This window comes from Aulonocara sp. 'chitande type north' Nkhata Bay, linkage group LG18 (assembly GCF_057382095.1).
Source record: "Aulonocara sp. 'chitande type north' Nkhata Bay isolate Kocher_YH1m ecotype deep benthic linkage group LG18, A_spYH_male_GT1.1, whole genome shotgun sequence".
Classification (NCBI taxonomy): domain Eukaryota; kingdom Metazoa; phylum Chordata; class Actinopteri; order Cichliformes; family Cichlidae; genus Aulonocara; species Aulonocara sp. 'chitande type north' Nkhata Bay.
This window is the reverse complement of record NC_141361.1, coordinates 29,541,933-29,558,182: the sequence shown is the minus strand read 5'-3', so window position 1 is coordinate 29,558,182 and position 16,250 is coordinate 29,541,933. Positions and strand designations below refer to the sequence as shown.

Below are 16,250 nucleotides of genomic sequence, written 5' to 3'. Positions count from 1 at the left end.
CAGTATAGATCCACACAACCCTTCCCCCTCCTCTTCAAGTCCTTACCTCCTTTCAGCCCCCTCCTCTTCTGTACGATGACATGTACTGTATATGCTTATGGAAACCAGATGTGGCCTGTTGTGATGGAGGAGGCAGTGAGTTAAAAAAAACTAAGCATGAGTTTGTATGCTAGTTCATTAGCACGCTGCAGGAGATGTGGGAGACTGAGGAAGAATAAGGAGTTGTGGTTGTTTTGCTGCTTCACTTTGGTGATTTAAAGAGCTCAGATAGCAAATGTATGCACATTTGAGTGTCATGGGAAAGTGTGTGTGTGTGTGTGTGTGTGTTTGGGGGGGGGGGGGGGGGGGGTGTCCTTGTGGCTATAGCTGGGTCGGGGCGAGGGTAGTCTGGTTTTGTAGAGCCTGAATCAGCATCTTCTATGATGTAGGTGTTTTCCTGCAGTGCTTGGGAAAACCACGCCACATGAGAATAAGAAGTGCATTAAAATGTTGATTATTCAACTTCCTTTTTTTCACTCATACAGCACCTCACTCTGACATAAAAAAAAGAAAGTCCGGAGTGACTTGAACCACCCATTTCAAAGTGCAGATGTTGTGATAAGTGTAATACAAACAGGCGTGTTGAAGCACCGATGGGCCAGAGTCTGGCAAAACTGCGCGATCAAGTAAACGAAGATCGTTAAAGCGAATGCCTGACGCAACGCCAAAATATGTTTAAAGGGAAGTTTTTTCCATGCATAGCTCCATGTTTAGCTAAATGGAATATTAATATGGAGTTGAAATGGGAAAAAAAGAAGCATACGGTATTAATCTCTCTTCCCATGGCAGTGTACGCCACAAATAATAAAGTGATCAGAAGCGACGCGATTGCCACCATGTGTCTGTTTGTGTAATCCTTGTGTGTTTGTGTGCGAATAAGAGAAGTGCAGCATGTGACTGAGCTTCAACTGATGCAAATGAAAACCATGTGTAACCTATATAGACACTCACCAGCTGCCACCTTTCTGCCCACATCCTTGTTACCAGGCAGAATGCTGTTGCTCATCGTTCTTTGTCATTCAGCGGGGAACTCGCAATTATGGTGTAATGGCTATTATGGAACACAATAGGTCCAAGCAGGACTTCCCCTCTTTGGGAGTTTTTCTGCATTCATCAGCCTACAGGCCACACAGCTGACAGAAGGACAGGAAGTGTCCAGCTCAGAGAAATATAAAACATAAAGCCAGCTTGTTATTGAAACCTGCTGACTTAAAAACTTGATTGAATTAAAGAAGGAGATTAAAATAGTACATGGCATGGGGGGGTGGATAGAAGAATTTGTCAATCAGCCTTTAAAAAAAAGACAAAGTGGAATCAGATGCAGGAATTACCTTTGCATTTATATGGGTGAAATGTGAGCACTGGAGGATGGGAGAAGGCTGGAAGAGGCCGGGGCATTGTGGTGTGGTCTTTTGTTGGGCTTTGTGAAGTCATTTTGCAGACAGTGAAGAAAAGCTCTCCGGTTACACACACAGAAAAGAGGACTGTGGGGAAGAATTATGCTGAAGCATTTCTTTTCTCTTGCAGTCTGCAGTGTCAGCTGGGTAAAGAGAGAAAACATCAAATGTTGACCCACAGCTCAGGGTCTGACTTGTGAAGAGGACCCCAGAGATAAGCAGAGCAAGTAAAACAGTGTGTATAAAGATATTACACTAAAAATCCATTAGAGGAAACTAATCTTAAACACAAACAAACAAACAAATAACACTTTTTCATGTTTATTGTGTTTTTAATGTCTTTCACCTAGATAAAGTTAAATTAAAATGAATGAAACACATCCTAAAAAAGAAAAAATCCCATCCCCCATTCCCTCATTGCCGTGTCCTGCTGTGTGTCTGGCTCACATGATGCAGTTGGAATTCCAGATGTTGTGCATGGAATTCTGCTCCATATCTGGCTTCCAAATGTGACTTAACCATCCTCACTCCTCCTTCATCTCCTCCCACAGCAATCCTCGTGACTTCTCTCTTAAGCTCCAAGTCTTCAAAACACTGCAGCGAGAAGTGGAGAAGAATGGGCGCCCAGAATCTCTTAAACACAATAGGAACAGAGCAAAAGTGCACAAAACCCCGTCGGTGTTATCATAGCAAATCATAGAAGCGCTGCCTTCCCGGCTTCCACCCTCACCCACTCTTGTTCTGTTGCAGTCAGTCGTCTTTACGGCATGTCTCGTGTCTGTATGCCAGTTGTTCATTAGTGGAATCATTAAGGAGTGGGGAGACGCCTAGGCTTGGTGTTTGAGCGTTTATTGGCTCGTGTTGGACGGGGGTGCACACAAACACAGTGGATAACACACAAGTACAGGCATTTACAGTTTTTCAGAACATGCACGAGTGCTTGTTTGTGCCAATGTGTTTGTCAGGACCTACATTAATCAAATTGTGAAACTACTTTTCCAACTTCAAAGTCTTGATAATAGTTTGATAGTTTGGGGGACTTTGCACGCTTTTCCTTGTCATCTTATACTTGCAGAGGCTATGTGGTCCTCATAAGAATAGAAATATACCCAAGAACACACACGCATGCACACCCTCTCCCTCTAGCTATATAGTTAAGATATGTTTTCCTGCTGTGCAGCAACGGGTTTATACAGTCATCTTCATCTCTGTTTCTACTTAAGCTCTGGATCCAGTCCGTGTTTTCCAACCCAGTTTCTGGCTTGCCAGTTTCCGAGCCCCAGTAAAGCAGAGCAGAGTGGTGCGGTCGGGGAACAAGAAACCTGGAGGTCCGGGGAGACTGGGGAAGGCCAGATGTAAAACAGCAACGACCAATATGATCAGTAAAGGTGAACAAGGCAGGCGAGAGAAAGATTTTATCAAAGTTGATCAAAGACTAAGTGAAGATCAAAGCACATGAAGCCTTTTGAAATTACTTTATTTTTGTACGAAAAGCTTATAAGTGAGTACACACACACACAGTTCTGATTGAGAAGGCTAGATGGTCATCATTATCACTGTCACTAATGTTATTATTATTATTGTTGTTAATCTAACCCCTGACTAGCAATGTAGCACCATGATTCGAAAAACTGTACAAAAGTAAGTACGATGACAAAAAGGAGTCATTTTCAGGTCTTCAATTTATTTTCATTTGAGATGGATTCAAGGTATAAAAAAAAAAAACAATCAAGTTTCAAGAATACATAACCCCATTTCCCCATTCACTGTTCCCACATGTATAAAATTAAGGCCACTTTCAAAACTGTATGTCACTGTCCAGCAGGACTTTTTAATGACAATATACAAAAAAAAAACATTCTTTACATGGTGGACGACAACAACAATAATAGTAATAGTCATAATAGTAATGACAACATCATTTATAATAATAACAATAAAGACATTTAAAAAAAAAAGAAAATACACTGTTGCATTTACTGCTTTACTCTGATAGGAGTGTATCTCATGCTTCATAAGGATGCAAGCTAATGTTTCCCTTTTATTGTCCCTGCTGGCTCCTGACATGTTGCTTTACTGGAAGATTAAGAAACACAGATGACTGTGCCGCCGTGGTTTCCAGGATTTTGTGTTTAAGTGAGGGTGTGCAAATTAAAAAAAAAAAGGGCACTTGGCCGAGCGATGAAACAACGGCGTCTGCTTACGCACAGAAACATGCTGAAATGGATGTCATGAAGACGCAGGTTCGAAGTGGAAAATTCACGAGAACACAAACACTGACCACTGACAAAAACTAAAAATATGACATTGAAAAAGGCTAAAACAAACAGCAATGAGCTGGCGTCAGTAACCGCGAGAAGAGAGGCAGAGTCAGAAAGGAGAAAATTGGAAAGAGCTGAGTGGTTGAGAGATAGAGTCAAAGGAATCTGGAAGTGGTAAGAAGAGTTGAAAATGCAAGTCTGACAGTTTTCCTTCGGCTCTTTCTCCTGTTCCGTCTCTTTCTGTCCTGCTCCCTTATCTGCGTCGAACGTTCTCCACCGCGTTTTCTTCTTCTTCTCTCGCCTTCTTTCTCTCCTCTCTTCTGCCCCTCCATCTCTAACTACACCTTGTCCAATAGAGATCGTTGGCAGTAGAGGAGTCGGCGGGGGGTACCGTAACGACGGAAAAACAGCAAGGCTGCCAACGTTGCGATCACACACACTACCAGAAACAGCGGCACAACAAACGCCGCTGCCCCGCTGCCACTATCTGTCTCAATAACTTTCACATCAATTTCCTCCTCCCTCTCAATCACCTTCTCCCTCTCTCTATCCCTCTCTCTATCTCTAGTTCTGTCTCTGTCTTCCCTCTCTCTCTCCCTCTCTCTCTCCCTCTCTCTCTCCCTCTCTCGCTCCCTCTCTCTCTCCCTTTCCTTCTCCCTTTCCTTGTCCTTGTCATGTCCACCTCCGCCTCTTCCTCCATCTGTCTTGGGGTCTTCATTGGGGCAGCCCATCCAGTCACGAAGGGCTGATTTGGGATATCCAGGCTCCACTCGCATCACCTGGTTGTTGAACTTCCAGTATTTGTTGGCTTTGTAGAAGTAGGTGTACGCTGAAGGGTGGAAGAAAGACGTGTAAGTAAAAAACAACATGTACCAATAACTATCCAGTCACAGTAAGATGTGATGAATAATCTAGATAATCTGACACATGCCACCCTTACCTTGATCTTTGCTCATGAAGGCTGACTTGATGTTATCAGGAACGCCCTGCCACACGCTAATAGATTTCGGATAGCCATCGTCAACTGTCTGGGACGCTTCATTGAAACGGTAATAGCTAAACAGGAAACGAGAGGAGAAAAAAAAGAGATATGGTGAACTGATGATTCGGCCAGAGCTAGAAACTCTCCTCTTTACCCACATAAACAGTTGTGGATGGACTCTGGTTTTTCCTAAAAGACCTGACATTACACTTATCTTGGACTTGTCTCAAACTAAATACACGACTCGGTTGGAGTTGAGAACAGACATAGACTTGGGTTTAGTTTTGGATAGCTTTAAACTAGTTCAATTAAATTGAACCTGCCACAGATTACTCAGAACTTGAGTTTTCTTTGCTTTAAATGGTTCAGAACTTGGTGTTGATAGACCTGTTTGTGCCTACAGGACTTGAAGCTAGGCATTAGTCTTCAAACTGGTGTAGACCATTTGTAGTTGACTTGTGTAGAGTGACTTGACTTAACTTAAGAACTGTCCTTACAGACCTTAACTAACTTTCTTGACTTGCTTTCTAATGTAAAAACTGCACAGCCACAGTCAGTGTTGTCTCTGCAGACACTGCCGCTCAACTACCACGAACTCTTCTAGAACCAAAACGACCGCGAGCTGAGGTCTTAGGAAAAGTGCAGTAACTATAGTAACTATAGTAGCTATATTCACTTTATAATCCGACTGCTACAATTCAACTGCCACATGTCATCCACTTTTTATACCCATGGAAAAGCTCAGCAACCGTAACAGTTCCCTCAAGGTGAATTTTCTTGTTTAACTGAGAGGCAGATTTGGATTGGATGGTAAGTGTTTGAGTTTACATGTTTTAACCTCATATGGTCAAAACATATATTTTACTGGCGGTGATGTCAGGGGGAGTTTCCTTGTAATCACCTACTTTTGAAACTTCTGCATATGATAAACACACGCGCACACACAAAACGGACAATGACTAACTTGTTTCCTCTGAAGAAATATGTCTGTCCAGTGGGGGTGTAGTAGAGAGCAGCGTCTATTCGATCTTTGGGAAGCCCTGTGCCCATCTCTTTAAGACTCCTGGGGTAGCCAGAGTCAAGAATTGATTCGGTGAACACCCAGTACCTGTCTCCTGTAGAGCAATAAAACCGAGGACCCGAGAGAAGTTTTTTTAATTTCATAATAATAGTAAAATAATTTCTTTGCAATATGTTAAAGCCAGACTTACCTTTAAAGAAAGCAAATTTCCCATCATCCCTTTCAAATGCAGCATTAATATGAGTGGGCAAGCCCCTCCAAAAGTGACCAATTGGCATTGGGTATCCATCCAACACGTGGTTATTACGCACCCGCCAAAACCACTTATCCTGATAGGGGGAAAAAAAGAAAGAAAATTCTCAGAAACTTACAAGATGACATAGACAACAAGATAACAATCTATAAATGATATCGCTATAAATGGCCCAAACTTTCTCCAGCAGCTTTTTACCTTGAACACAAACATTTCTCCCCTGAGGATGGCGATGGTGTCAAAGTGCCCATCGCAGATGTTGGGGCCGAAGTGAGGCTTGTCAGGTGAATGTGGGGGATCGGGGGGGTTGTAAGGTGAACGCGGTGTTACAGGTGGGGGCTGTGGACCTGAGCCTGACCCTTTGTGAGTAAGGACATCGAACATTTCTTTAAACAGCAAAGCCTTAACTTTAAAGCAGCAAAATAATCTGTTTTTATCCATCTTTGGATGGATAAAAACAGAAATTACTCATGCTGTAATTTACAATGTAATTTTTCGGGTTAGTCTTTAATCCCTAGTGTAGAATGATAATGATTAATTGTGATTTGTACAAACCATAAAGCTGCTGTATGCCTCTGCGGTCATCATCTGGGAGCTGGAAGTTCTCAGTGTCCATCCACTGGTAGAACGGAGCCATGATGGCTGAGGGGTCGTTAGAGTGCTCGAGACCCATGGCGTGACCAAGTTCATGCACAGCAACGAGGAAAATATCATTCCCTGAAACAACATCAACAAGAAAAATTACAGCAACTTTTTAAAAATTAGGCCAAAGTGTTAGACATAAAGTGGGAGGATTTTGAGACAGAGTCCTAAAGGAGAATGAGGAAAAAGTGCTGTTTCCTTATTTTCAAGTGACTCAGAAGCACACAACTAGACACCAAGTAGTTAAAAATAAAATCATCAGCAGCTCATGTGAAGATGTGTTAGACTCGAGGAGCTGACGCTGCAGTTTGTGTCTGCTGCATTTTCGCACACAGGTATTCACTGCCTGAAGTGCACAAGCACAAGCTGGGGCCTGTCGCGGCTTAGGTTTTGCTTTTGACAGCAAAACAGAGTCAGAGAGGTCCCCTCCCAACATTTAAGTTTTTCTTGTGTCAGGTTTTGGGGAATTAGTCATCTATTGAAATTTCAGTTTCAACATGAAACTTTACCTAACAGGTCCCGGTTTCCAACTGTCCACGGCTCAGCCGAATCAAAGTGAGTGTCTCCACCGATGCCAATGCCAGGAAAATAGGCGTGTGCCAGGAATCCCCCCTCGCCATCAAATGGGCTGCTGTCACCGTGGAAACCCTCAGCAAAGAATATCATGATGTCAGCAAACTCCTCCACTTTGTCCCGTATGTAGCTGTAGGGAATTTCCCGGAAGCGAAGCGGGGTGACGCCCTCCCACACCTTGAAGGCCTTCCTGATGGCCTCGTAGGTCTCATACTCACCCACCTTTGGGGTGTAGTTCTGTATACTAAACAGTGTGTTAAAAAGGCGAGACAGTTAATTCCTTTTTACAGAGACATAATTGCAGGCTGCTTCATGTTTATTTCATAACTCTGTGACTTACGAGAAAGTGATCTCTGTCTTGGGCCACTTCAGGCCCTGGATGGCGTACCGCTTCCTCCTCAGGTTGCTCTTGAGCTCAGCACCAAACTTATCAGGGACACCACAGCGCGGTCGCTTCATGGCCCTGCCAGACAGTAAGACACACCGCGCTCATGACAACGTACGCTTAAATGTGCTTGAAAAAAACGACACTGCGTGATACTCACTTGACGGTGTCTGCGTCAAAGGTACCACTGACAGTGAGGCCGTAGAACCTCTGCATGGCAGCGATGGCGGAGGAGATGGAGTTTGGGGAGCGAAGGGCATGGGTTCTCAAGTCCCCTGGGGGAAGGTACCCATACTGTTGTAGCCATGACTGCAGTGGAAAACAGGATAAAAAAGGAAAACATGATGAGAAGTCTTGCACAATATAGTGAGGAAATTCCACTTTTAGCAAAGAAACAAAAATGAAAAACAGACACAAAAACACTCCGCTCGTCACCTGAAAATGTTGATCATTGGTTACTCGGAATATGAGAACAGGATGTTTTCCTGCGACTGCGATGAAAACACATTCCACGCCGACAGCAAGAATAAGCTCTTAAATAACTTCTTTCTGTGTTTTTGTATCTCGTAGCCAGAGGGAGCAACATCACTTTCAAGCAACTGGCACGTCTCCATGTCGTGACTAAACACAAAAGCTATTCAACCATCAACACTGGACTCTCCAGTATGTGTGGACTGAAAGTAGAACTGGCCTGAGGAGCCAAAAAAAGCTTAAGACAAGGACGGCTCAGGTTTCATCCAAAACCCTGACACAGACACTGAATGAGGACACAGTTAAAGTTTAAAACTCATGTTAGTCTGTACCTACATCAGTTCTAGCTAAAGTCATCGAGTTTGTACAATTCATAAATGAAAGCGTTTTTTTAAAGCATTTGGAGAGCATATTATGATGGTCACCGAGTTCTCTGGTGCTCCAAATCCCTCACTCTCAGCTAAACTTGACCTTATTTTCCCCTGGAAACCCATTTGCCTGCGGTGCTGGTTTGACATTTGGACCGGTGCCGACAGCTCTGCTACGCACCTCTCCCACACAGCTTCTCCTGAACTCCTTCCCTCTCAAGCAAGAGACGAAAAATAACACTGAGGCTATTGTGAGCGTGGTGGAAACCAAGACCGCTCTGATATTCTCCTGTACAGTGACTTTGTGAGCTTGTCGTGGCACGTTCAGGAAGCGTTTTATGGTTTGGAGCTGCTAATGACTTTTGTCTTTGTTTGGCAGAGCCTGACGTGACTTTGCAGCTTAGCGGGATCTATTATTTCAACTGGATTCAGAATTATAGGCGCAGTTGCTGTAGAGTATGTGCAGAGAAGGACATTGGGAAAACAGAAGAGAAAAAGATAGGGAGTGTCCCAGGGTGAGACTCAGGCCTTGGGCAACCTCAGTCGAGGTCTCCAGTCAAGCAGTAAAGTCAGTCAGTAATTTAACTGGGAATTTCTTCCTCGTCGCATCCAAACCTCAAAGTCAAACTCTTCCCCCCACGTTCATGTCTCTGTCTTCGCCTCTTCACTCCACCCCTTCTCCTCTGCCTCATCCCTCTCTTATGGAAAACCCACAGACTTGAGGGTAAATACTCATGAACAACCACACCCTGAGCCGCTCGATTATTGTTGTTAATGCCTATCTGCTGCTGCTAATGGATGTTAAACACAGTTAAAGCTAAATAAATCAACTCGCTTATTTTAGAGTTTTCCACTGAAAATGTACAGTAAGTGAATGTGCTGACGTGGTTGTCCGACTCTGGGCTTTAGGTCAGTATTGATGCTCCTGATGTTCATTCAGCTTAACTGTTTGGCCCTGAGCTGAATGGCAACTTTGGAGGACGTTGCAAGTCTAATCTCTGCCTCTCTGTCTGTCCTAGAGAGACATGGAGGTCTACGTGTTTAGACTTTACTCCTGAATGAGCCCTTTCTCGTCTTGACTCACCCATGGAGCTCCAGTGGACACATAAAGAGTCACTGTTACAGCGCGGCTGCATGAGCGGGAAAAAGAGGAGCACAAGGAAGGAAAGATGAAGGCTAGTGGGATTTAGAGGTTTTAATTAACGGTCATAATGAAACGCCTGCAGTTTGCTGGGATAAACAAATAAAGGTTTTGCTTGTACCAGAGTCAAATACAACCATTAGCAACTTGGATAATTTGCCACAAATGTAAGAGATTTTAAGGCCTGATTTGAGCTCGAAACCATATTCTTCCAGTTCACACATTCCCTGTTTTCTTTTCTACAAAAGGCCCAATTTTGCCCTCGGCTCAGTCAAAAGACTTCTGTTGAATGACACCGAACACTTGTTTTAACTTTAAGGCTCCCACGCCCCATTCATAGGTCCCACAGGTGACTCTGACAAAGTCTTATTCACTGTCGCACCACGCTATTTTTGCCCACGGTAATAACTGGAGCAACTAAAGCAGCAGCAGGAAGAGGAAGTGGTGAGTATTTAGAGAAGAATAAGAAAGGATAGTCTAAACTAATACAGTCTTTTGATGTGAAGCAGTGGTTTCCAACTGCCCCCCCCCCCACACACACACACATCAACTTATTTACTACCAATGATTTCAAAGCTCAAATGATATCATGTTTCCTGTTCCTTTACATGTTTGTGGAAAAACATGGAGGTGTGACAACTGACTTAGTGTTAGGCTGTCCATTTTACTAGATTTTTACTACAATTTGAGTAATGAGCAACACTTTAAACTGATGCCTGGAAGCACTTGTGTTAAATGTAGTCATCACCCCTTGATATTTACCCATGCACAGAGGGAGTAGGAAGCAAAGGAACCTTGCCAGTCCAGCACTTTGATGTAAAGCTCACTCATGTGCAGCGACTGACTTTATTGTTTAATGGAAGACCTACAAGAAGCAGACAATGTTTGCTGTGGATGTTTCTAGGCAGTGTGCTCATTTTGCATAGGATGAGGAGGAGAAGAAGAAGGCATAGTTAGTCAGTTGTTCCATTTGCTGAAGGCCAATGGAAAGAAACTCTGGTCAACAGCGATGGGAGTCCAACTGAGGCATGCTCAGTATAAAGCGCACACACAGGGCAAGAGAGCTCATCATTACATATCCACCCACTCCATCCAGAAAGCTGTGATATTCTGTCACATGTCTTAAATGTATGAAATTATGACTCCCACTTTATGTGCAACAGCAGGTTATGGCGCCCGTGTGTACTTCAGGGAGTTTATTGTGGGTAGGTAACTTTATTAACTTTTTTTTTTTCCTCTACTTTATAGGCATTTTCCTGCTATGCTCTTGGCTCAGGAGGGCATTTACAACCTCTCTGACCCCTCTGGCCAACAGCTCCTGAGCACACACAAGCAGAAACCCCTTTGGTTGTGTGTAATCCCCCAGCTGGTGTCTATTAAACAACCTCTCTCTAGCCAACACCAGAAAGAGCCGATGACACAAGAGTGGAAAAATTCATCTCTGCCAGTGTCATTTGAGGAGTCAGTCAATCCCAGGAAAAAGGAAGAATTTTATCCTAAAAAAAATTTGGCCTCTTTGTTTTAGTTACAGGAAATGACATGATGACTTTGAACATTACCTTATTTTCAGTTAACACCTTTCCCCAAGGAAAGACCACCCACTGCTGATTATTAAAACAATGGCTTCCTGGAAACGATGCACTCCTGCTAGGGCTGCACGATTTTGCATAAAATGAGAATCACGATTTTTTGGCTTAGAATTGAGATCACAATTCTCTCACGATTTTCTTTTCCAGTATAAATATGTATTGCACTTATTAACTGCACATCAACTGCTTCCTCTAAACGACTAACAAGACTAGTCCAGCATGGGACTAGACTAGTATCAAGTTACCTGTGTAATTGTTCTCTTTGGGAACAGAGGGAGTGTGACATCCAGTACACTCACACAGGATGTGTGCATGACAACTATGATCTTTATCCTGTCTCGTACAGTTGGACAGTTGCTTCATTTTCCGTCTTTTCCAAAAAAGATTGCATCACTCCCATCTCCACAATAGCCCCCTTTCTGGTCTGTGACAGGCTCCTCAGTGTCCTCCCTGCCTCGCTTTCATCATCTCATTTCATGACAATTTCATGACAATTAGCTACGAGCTGAAGTCATTCTTTGTACTGAATGACCTCGGCTTGCAGCCATTTCTGCAGATTCGAGCACAGGGGGGAAAAAAAAGATGTGTGTGTGTGATAGGCAGGTGGTTGCTGACACACCAAGCTGCCCACTTCCTGTCTCTACCACACGCCACAGGAAATGAATTGTGTCCACACAACCTCTATATCACAAAACAGACCCACTGACCAACACGTAACCACTGATCTAATTTTATTTATTGTCAATAAAAAAATTTATTTAAAAAATCCCGCTGACTTGTGGGTTTGTGGAGGCAGCATATGAGGTCAGATTTCCTCAACTGTACGGAGAGTTTGGTCTTATGTTAAAAAAAGAAAAGAAAAGAAAAAAAAGCACTTTTTGACCATAACTTAACTAGCGATGGAAAGGCCCGCTTCCTGCGGTGCAGACATTTCACGTTTATCATCCTCATTAACTTCCTTATTTGATTGCACACTGTTGACTGATGCTATTCGTGATGAATGTGATGACAGAAAGGGGTTTTTTGGGGGGGTTGCATGACTTATTATTTTCCAAAGAAATAAAATAGGCAAGACATGTTCATCTAATTAATTGAAGTTCTTCACCGAAGCCCAGATGATCTGCAGCATTACTCGCTTTAATTAAAGAGGCTTATTATGCTCTTCCTTATTTATTTATTTTATCCTGTTATAGCAGTGCATACTCATATTTAACAAGGCCAAAGTTTCAAATGATGAGGTCAGTGTTTACACAGGTAATCCCAGTTGAGCAAAAGCTCAGACTGCTGTAAATACTGGGTTTCAAATCTGTTTTCTCCTCATGGTTCTTTATGATGTAATTGCCAGGGGATATCCCTAATATGGGCATTTCAGATACACAGCTCTGCCTGAAAAAGTTAGTCAATCAGAAGAAAGCTGACTGAACAGAACAGAGTCCTTGGAGCTAAAAGTGACGTTTTTTCAGCAAGCAGATGAACTGGGTGACAAATAAGATTGAGAATGTGAATTATTTTAAACTTGCAGTCGTGCAAAGTAACAATAGGAAATCAACCTTCATACTAGTATTTTGAAATTATCAGGTCAAATATCCACTTTATATCTGGCCTTTATCGTACTTGTGGTTCACACCGGTAGCTAATGCACTTTTTTATGAGAAAATTCTGCACCGTAGAGTATTGGCTGTTAAAATGTGCTGATATGAAAAAATTCCTTGAAATCTGCTTGCCTAAAAGGAGTTGACTTAACCACAAGCCCATCTTGACAAAATGTAATCAAATCTTTCCCAGAATAAGAAAATATTAATCACTTAGATTTACTGCTGCACAGCGTGCGTGTGTGGAGTGAAAGCGAAATTATGAATTATGTAGGCGACACATTGTTTACATTTTTAGCAGATGGCGCTTTGCAGTCTCTGGTCTAAATGTAGGTCAATTGAGTAACTTTGCTCCATTTTCTTCCACTGGCATAAAGCTGAGCTATAACTGCATTGGTCACAGGCAGGATACTCCAGGCGCTACTGTATGTAAAAAAATATGAATTCTTTGATGTCCTGTGTGAGCAAGACCTTGCCCTATTCTTTCTAATGGCACTGAAGGAAGCAGGTGTGTAGGAGTATCATCACAAAGTCACTTCCTGGAACATTAACACAGAAGTTCCTAACTTTGCTCTGGTTATGGGATTTGAGAGCTGCTGATTCTGCAAGAAGAACAGACCTAAACAGACAAATGAGATCAGAACAATACAAAAGAAGATGAGAAAGGAACAGATGTGAACAGCAGGGGAAAAAATCTCAGCTGTATCTGCCTTGATAGTAGCCAGCGCTGTTATTGGAAGATATTGGAAAACTTTTAGTGCTCAGTCTGTTGTATTTTTCCACAGATGAGAAAGGGTGAGATGCTGCAGAACCTCTTTCTTTCTGTAACCCCCCCTTTGGTGCTGTACTCAGACATAACTCAGGACAGATGTCAACAATTACATCTCCCCATCCCTCAGTCCGTTCCCACAAAAATTGCCTCAGTCTCTGCAGCGACCACAATACAATTGAATGCATTTCTTTTGCTCTGGCTCCGCTGCTTTTGCCCTCTCAGCATTTCTGTGTTTTCACGAGCGTTATCATCATTAAGGGCTGCTTCCTCTAACCCAGGGTCAGAGCCCATTTCCCATATCCCTGTGCCAACAACAGTCAGCTGCAGAAATTATTATCAGGATGCAAAGTTCTAAAAAAAATTCTGCATAGGAGTCATAAAAAAAACAAGCTCCACACAAATTTGAAAGATGAATATAATAATAAATAAAAAAATTGCTATGTATTATTAACTCATAGATAGAAAAAGATCTCCTTAACTTTAATTATATGTCACAACTGTCTAACATTATTAACTGTTTTAACTGAGTGCATTTATTGGCGATATACATGTTCCAAGTGTACAATATCTATGCCTTTATGGAGTATTCATCCAGTTTTAATCCAGTTTATATTTATCCAACTTTAATCGTTTAATGCGCATTTAAAACTTTATGTGGTTTTAGTTCTGCATTCTGCATGTTTTCCTCACCTCTGGATTGAATTGTCGCTCCGTCGCTCCCTGCGCGCTCAGCTCCCACACCACCGCCAGCAGCAGCAGCCGGGCTACCGATTTCAGCTTAGGTGCCATCAGTCAATTCTCAAAAAATTTAACAAACGAAGATGTCCTCGGGAAGGTTGCTCGATTCTCTCTCTCTCTCTCTCTCTCTCTCTTTTGTCAGAACATTATCTGTGTGGGGGAGGGAAGCATCCCATGCGCAAAACTTTGGACTTCGCGCAAAACACACAAAAACTGTTTCCCTGTGGTTGCCAGGACGATTTAAACTATTAGACGTGTGTCTCCAACATGTACATTCTTCTCGTGTTTTGGTGAATTGGCAAGATTACAATCGGACGTTACTTGAAACGAGAACTGTGTAAAGGGGCTCTGGAGCCGCAAGCGGTGCGTACTTTATGTCCAAATTCAGCTTGCGGTCTGCTCCCGATGTTGCAGCCGACTTTGATGGAACCGTCCTTACTCCTCCTGTCCTATCTTTCTTGTCGGTTTATTTTGACCCCCTCTCTCCTCTGCAGACGTGGTAGTTGATAGCCTACTTTAGTTGGAAAGTAAAGCGACGTGAACCACCCCCCTCCGAAATAAGCCCGCCCCTTCAGAATCAACCGGATGACCCATCGGACTTGGCACGGCTCCTCACTGGGACTAAAGCGTTAATGCGCCCTAAACTGTAGGAACCTTGTTGTTTGCAGAAGCGAGCAGCTCAATCTGTTCCAAATAAGGACAAAATGCAAAAGTTTATCTGGGAATGTATTCAAGATTTTAGTTATTTTAGTGTGATCTGTCAGTACAGTCATCTACTTCGCTTCCATATATGTGATAATAACCGATCATCTATATCTGCCATCTGCCATCTCTTCAGCCAAAATCAGCCTTTTCCCTAAAACCTCGTTTCAAGCCGAAGATGGTAGACTATTATGTTGCTGCTTTTTAAGTCTTCTGATCTTTAACATATTAATTTTCGCAGATTTTTATAAAGGGTGTTCAAAAAGTGCTCAAATGCACTGTAAACATCATATAATAATTTAGCTACACGAAGCAGCAAACTGTGCTAAAAAAGGGGGGGAATTGCGCCCTCCAGTGCGCTACTTGTACACATCCAAATGTGTGCCTTTTGTCTTGCATGCTTCTCATTTCTTTTTCTTTGTCCTCTGTGAGTGTTGCATTTGTTTCCTTTCATAACTGCAGTCTTGTTTAGTGTGCATGTGTTAAATTCCTCTGTTTTTTCTTCGCGTTCATATAAGATACAATAATTAAACAGGAGCACTCCGATGGATTAAGGGCTTTACTAAAACGTTGATGTTTTAGGCTGATGTCAGCACTGGTAATATGGAAATCCCCAATAATGCCATCTGTATTGTTTCACAGATCATTTGTGCTGATGTCAGTATTTTTAATATAAATCGCATATAAATCATTTTGTGTCATTGTAAAACGTGTAACATTGTGCTGTAAATATAAAGTTTTAAAGAGCTCAAACAAAGAAAGTGCTTGTAGTTAATATATTGCTTTAAAGTTTGGAAATGATCCTATGGAAACTGAAGTGTTTTCCTAATTCATGTGACCCTGACCTTTGACCTATGACCATGAAGCATTACATACTAAAATGGTGTATTTTGTTATCTTTTTCCTCATGACTGACGCAGAACTGGCTGAAATCTTTGGCTTCTAAAAGCTGTAAAGACCTGAAATTTTATGATATAGTGCATGAAACATTATGGCGTCACTGTGACGTTGTAGGAATTGAAAAAATATAAAGTGTGTTGTACAGCTCTATCCATGCCCTTTCATATCGTATATTACTCAATATGGATTCTTGAAATTTATTTTCAAGGTTAACTTTGACCTTGGGTGCTAGAAATGAAGGTGAAGGTCAAATGCTTAGCCAACCTAGGTTCTCATGTCCCCCATGGCCTAGTATATTGTTGTGAAGTTTGAAGATGATCCATAAAAAGTTGTGTTTTATAGATTTTTTACTGATTTTCAACATTTAATGTGAAGTTGACTTTGACTCAGTTTTCCCCTAAATTAAATCAGCTGGAGATTTTAT

General features: G+C 42.3%; 1 protein-coding gene across 1 annotated transcript; it reads right to left on the bottom strand.

The window, feature by feature from the left end:
* Positions 1 to 3,100: 3,100 nt before the first annotated feature.
* mmp14b (matrix metallopeptidase 14b (membrane-inserted)) lies at positions 3,101 to 14,737 on the bottom strand. Its single transcript, XM_086271166.1, has 10 exons — positions 14,177 to 14,737; positions 7,714 to 7,862; positions 7,509 to 7,631; positions 7,105 to 7,412; positions 6,509 to 6,670; positions 6,152 to 6,312; positions 5,891 to 6,029; positions 5,644 to 5,794; positions 4,638 to 4,753; positions 3,101 to 4,526 (listed from the first exon to the last, which is right to left on the bottom strand). Exons 1-10 carry the CDS (start codon positions 14,273 to 14,275, stop codon positions 4,036 to 4,038), a joined length of 1,899 nt encoding a protein of 632 aa, XP_086127292.1. The 5' UTR covers positions 14,276 to 14,737; the 3' UTR covers positions 3,101 to 4,035.
* Positions 14,738 to 16,250: the final 1,513 nt, after the last annotated feature.

What these genes read in the sequence shown, in the direction of transcription:
- mmp14b (XM_086271166.1), bottom strand. Translation starts at nt 14,275, where the DNA reads ATGGCACCTAAGCTGAAATCGGTAGCCCGGCTGCTGCTGCTGGCGGTG. An exon ending in AAGACAGAGATCACTTTCTC is followed by an intron (nt 7,413 to 7,508) that starts GTAAGTCACAGA and finishes CACACTGTTTAG; the next exon opens with TATACAGAACTACACCCCAA. An exon ending in GAGAAATGTTTGTGTTCAAG is followed by an intron (nt 6,030 to 6,151) that starts GTAAAAAGCTGC and finishes TCCCCCTATCAG; the next exon opens with GATAAGTGGTTTTGGCGGGT.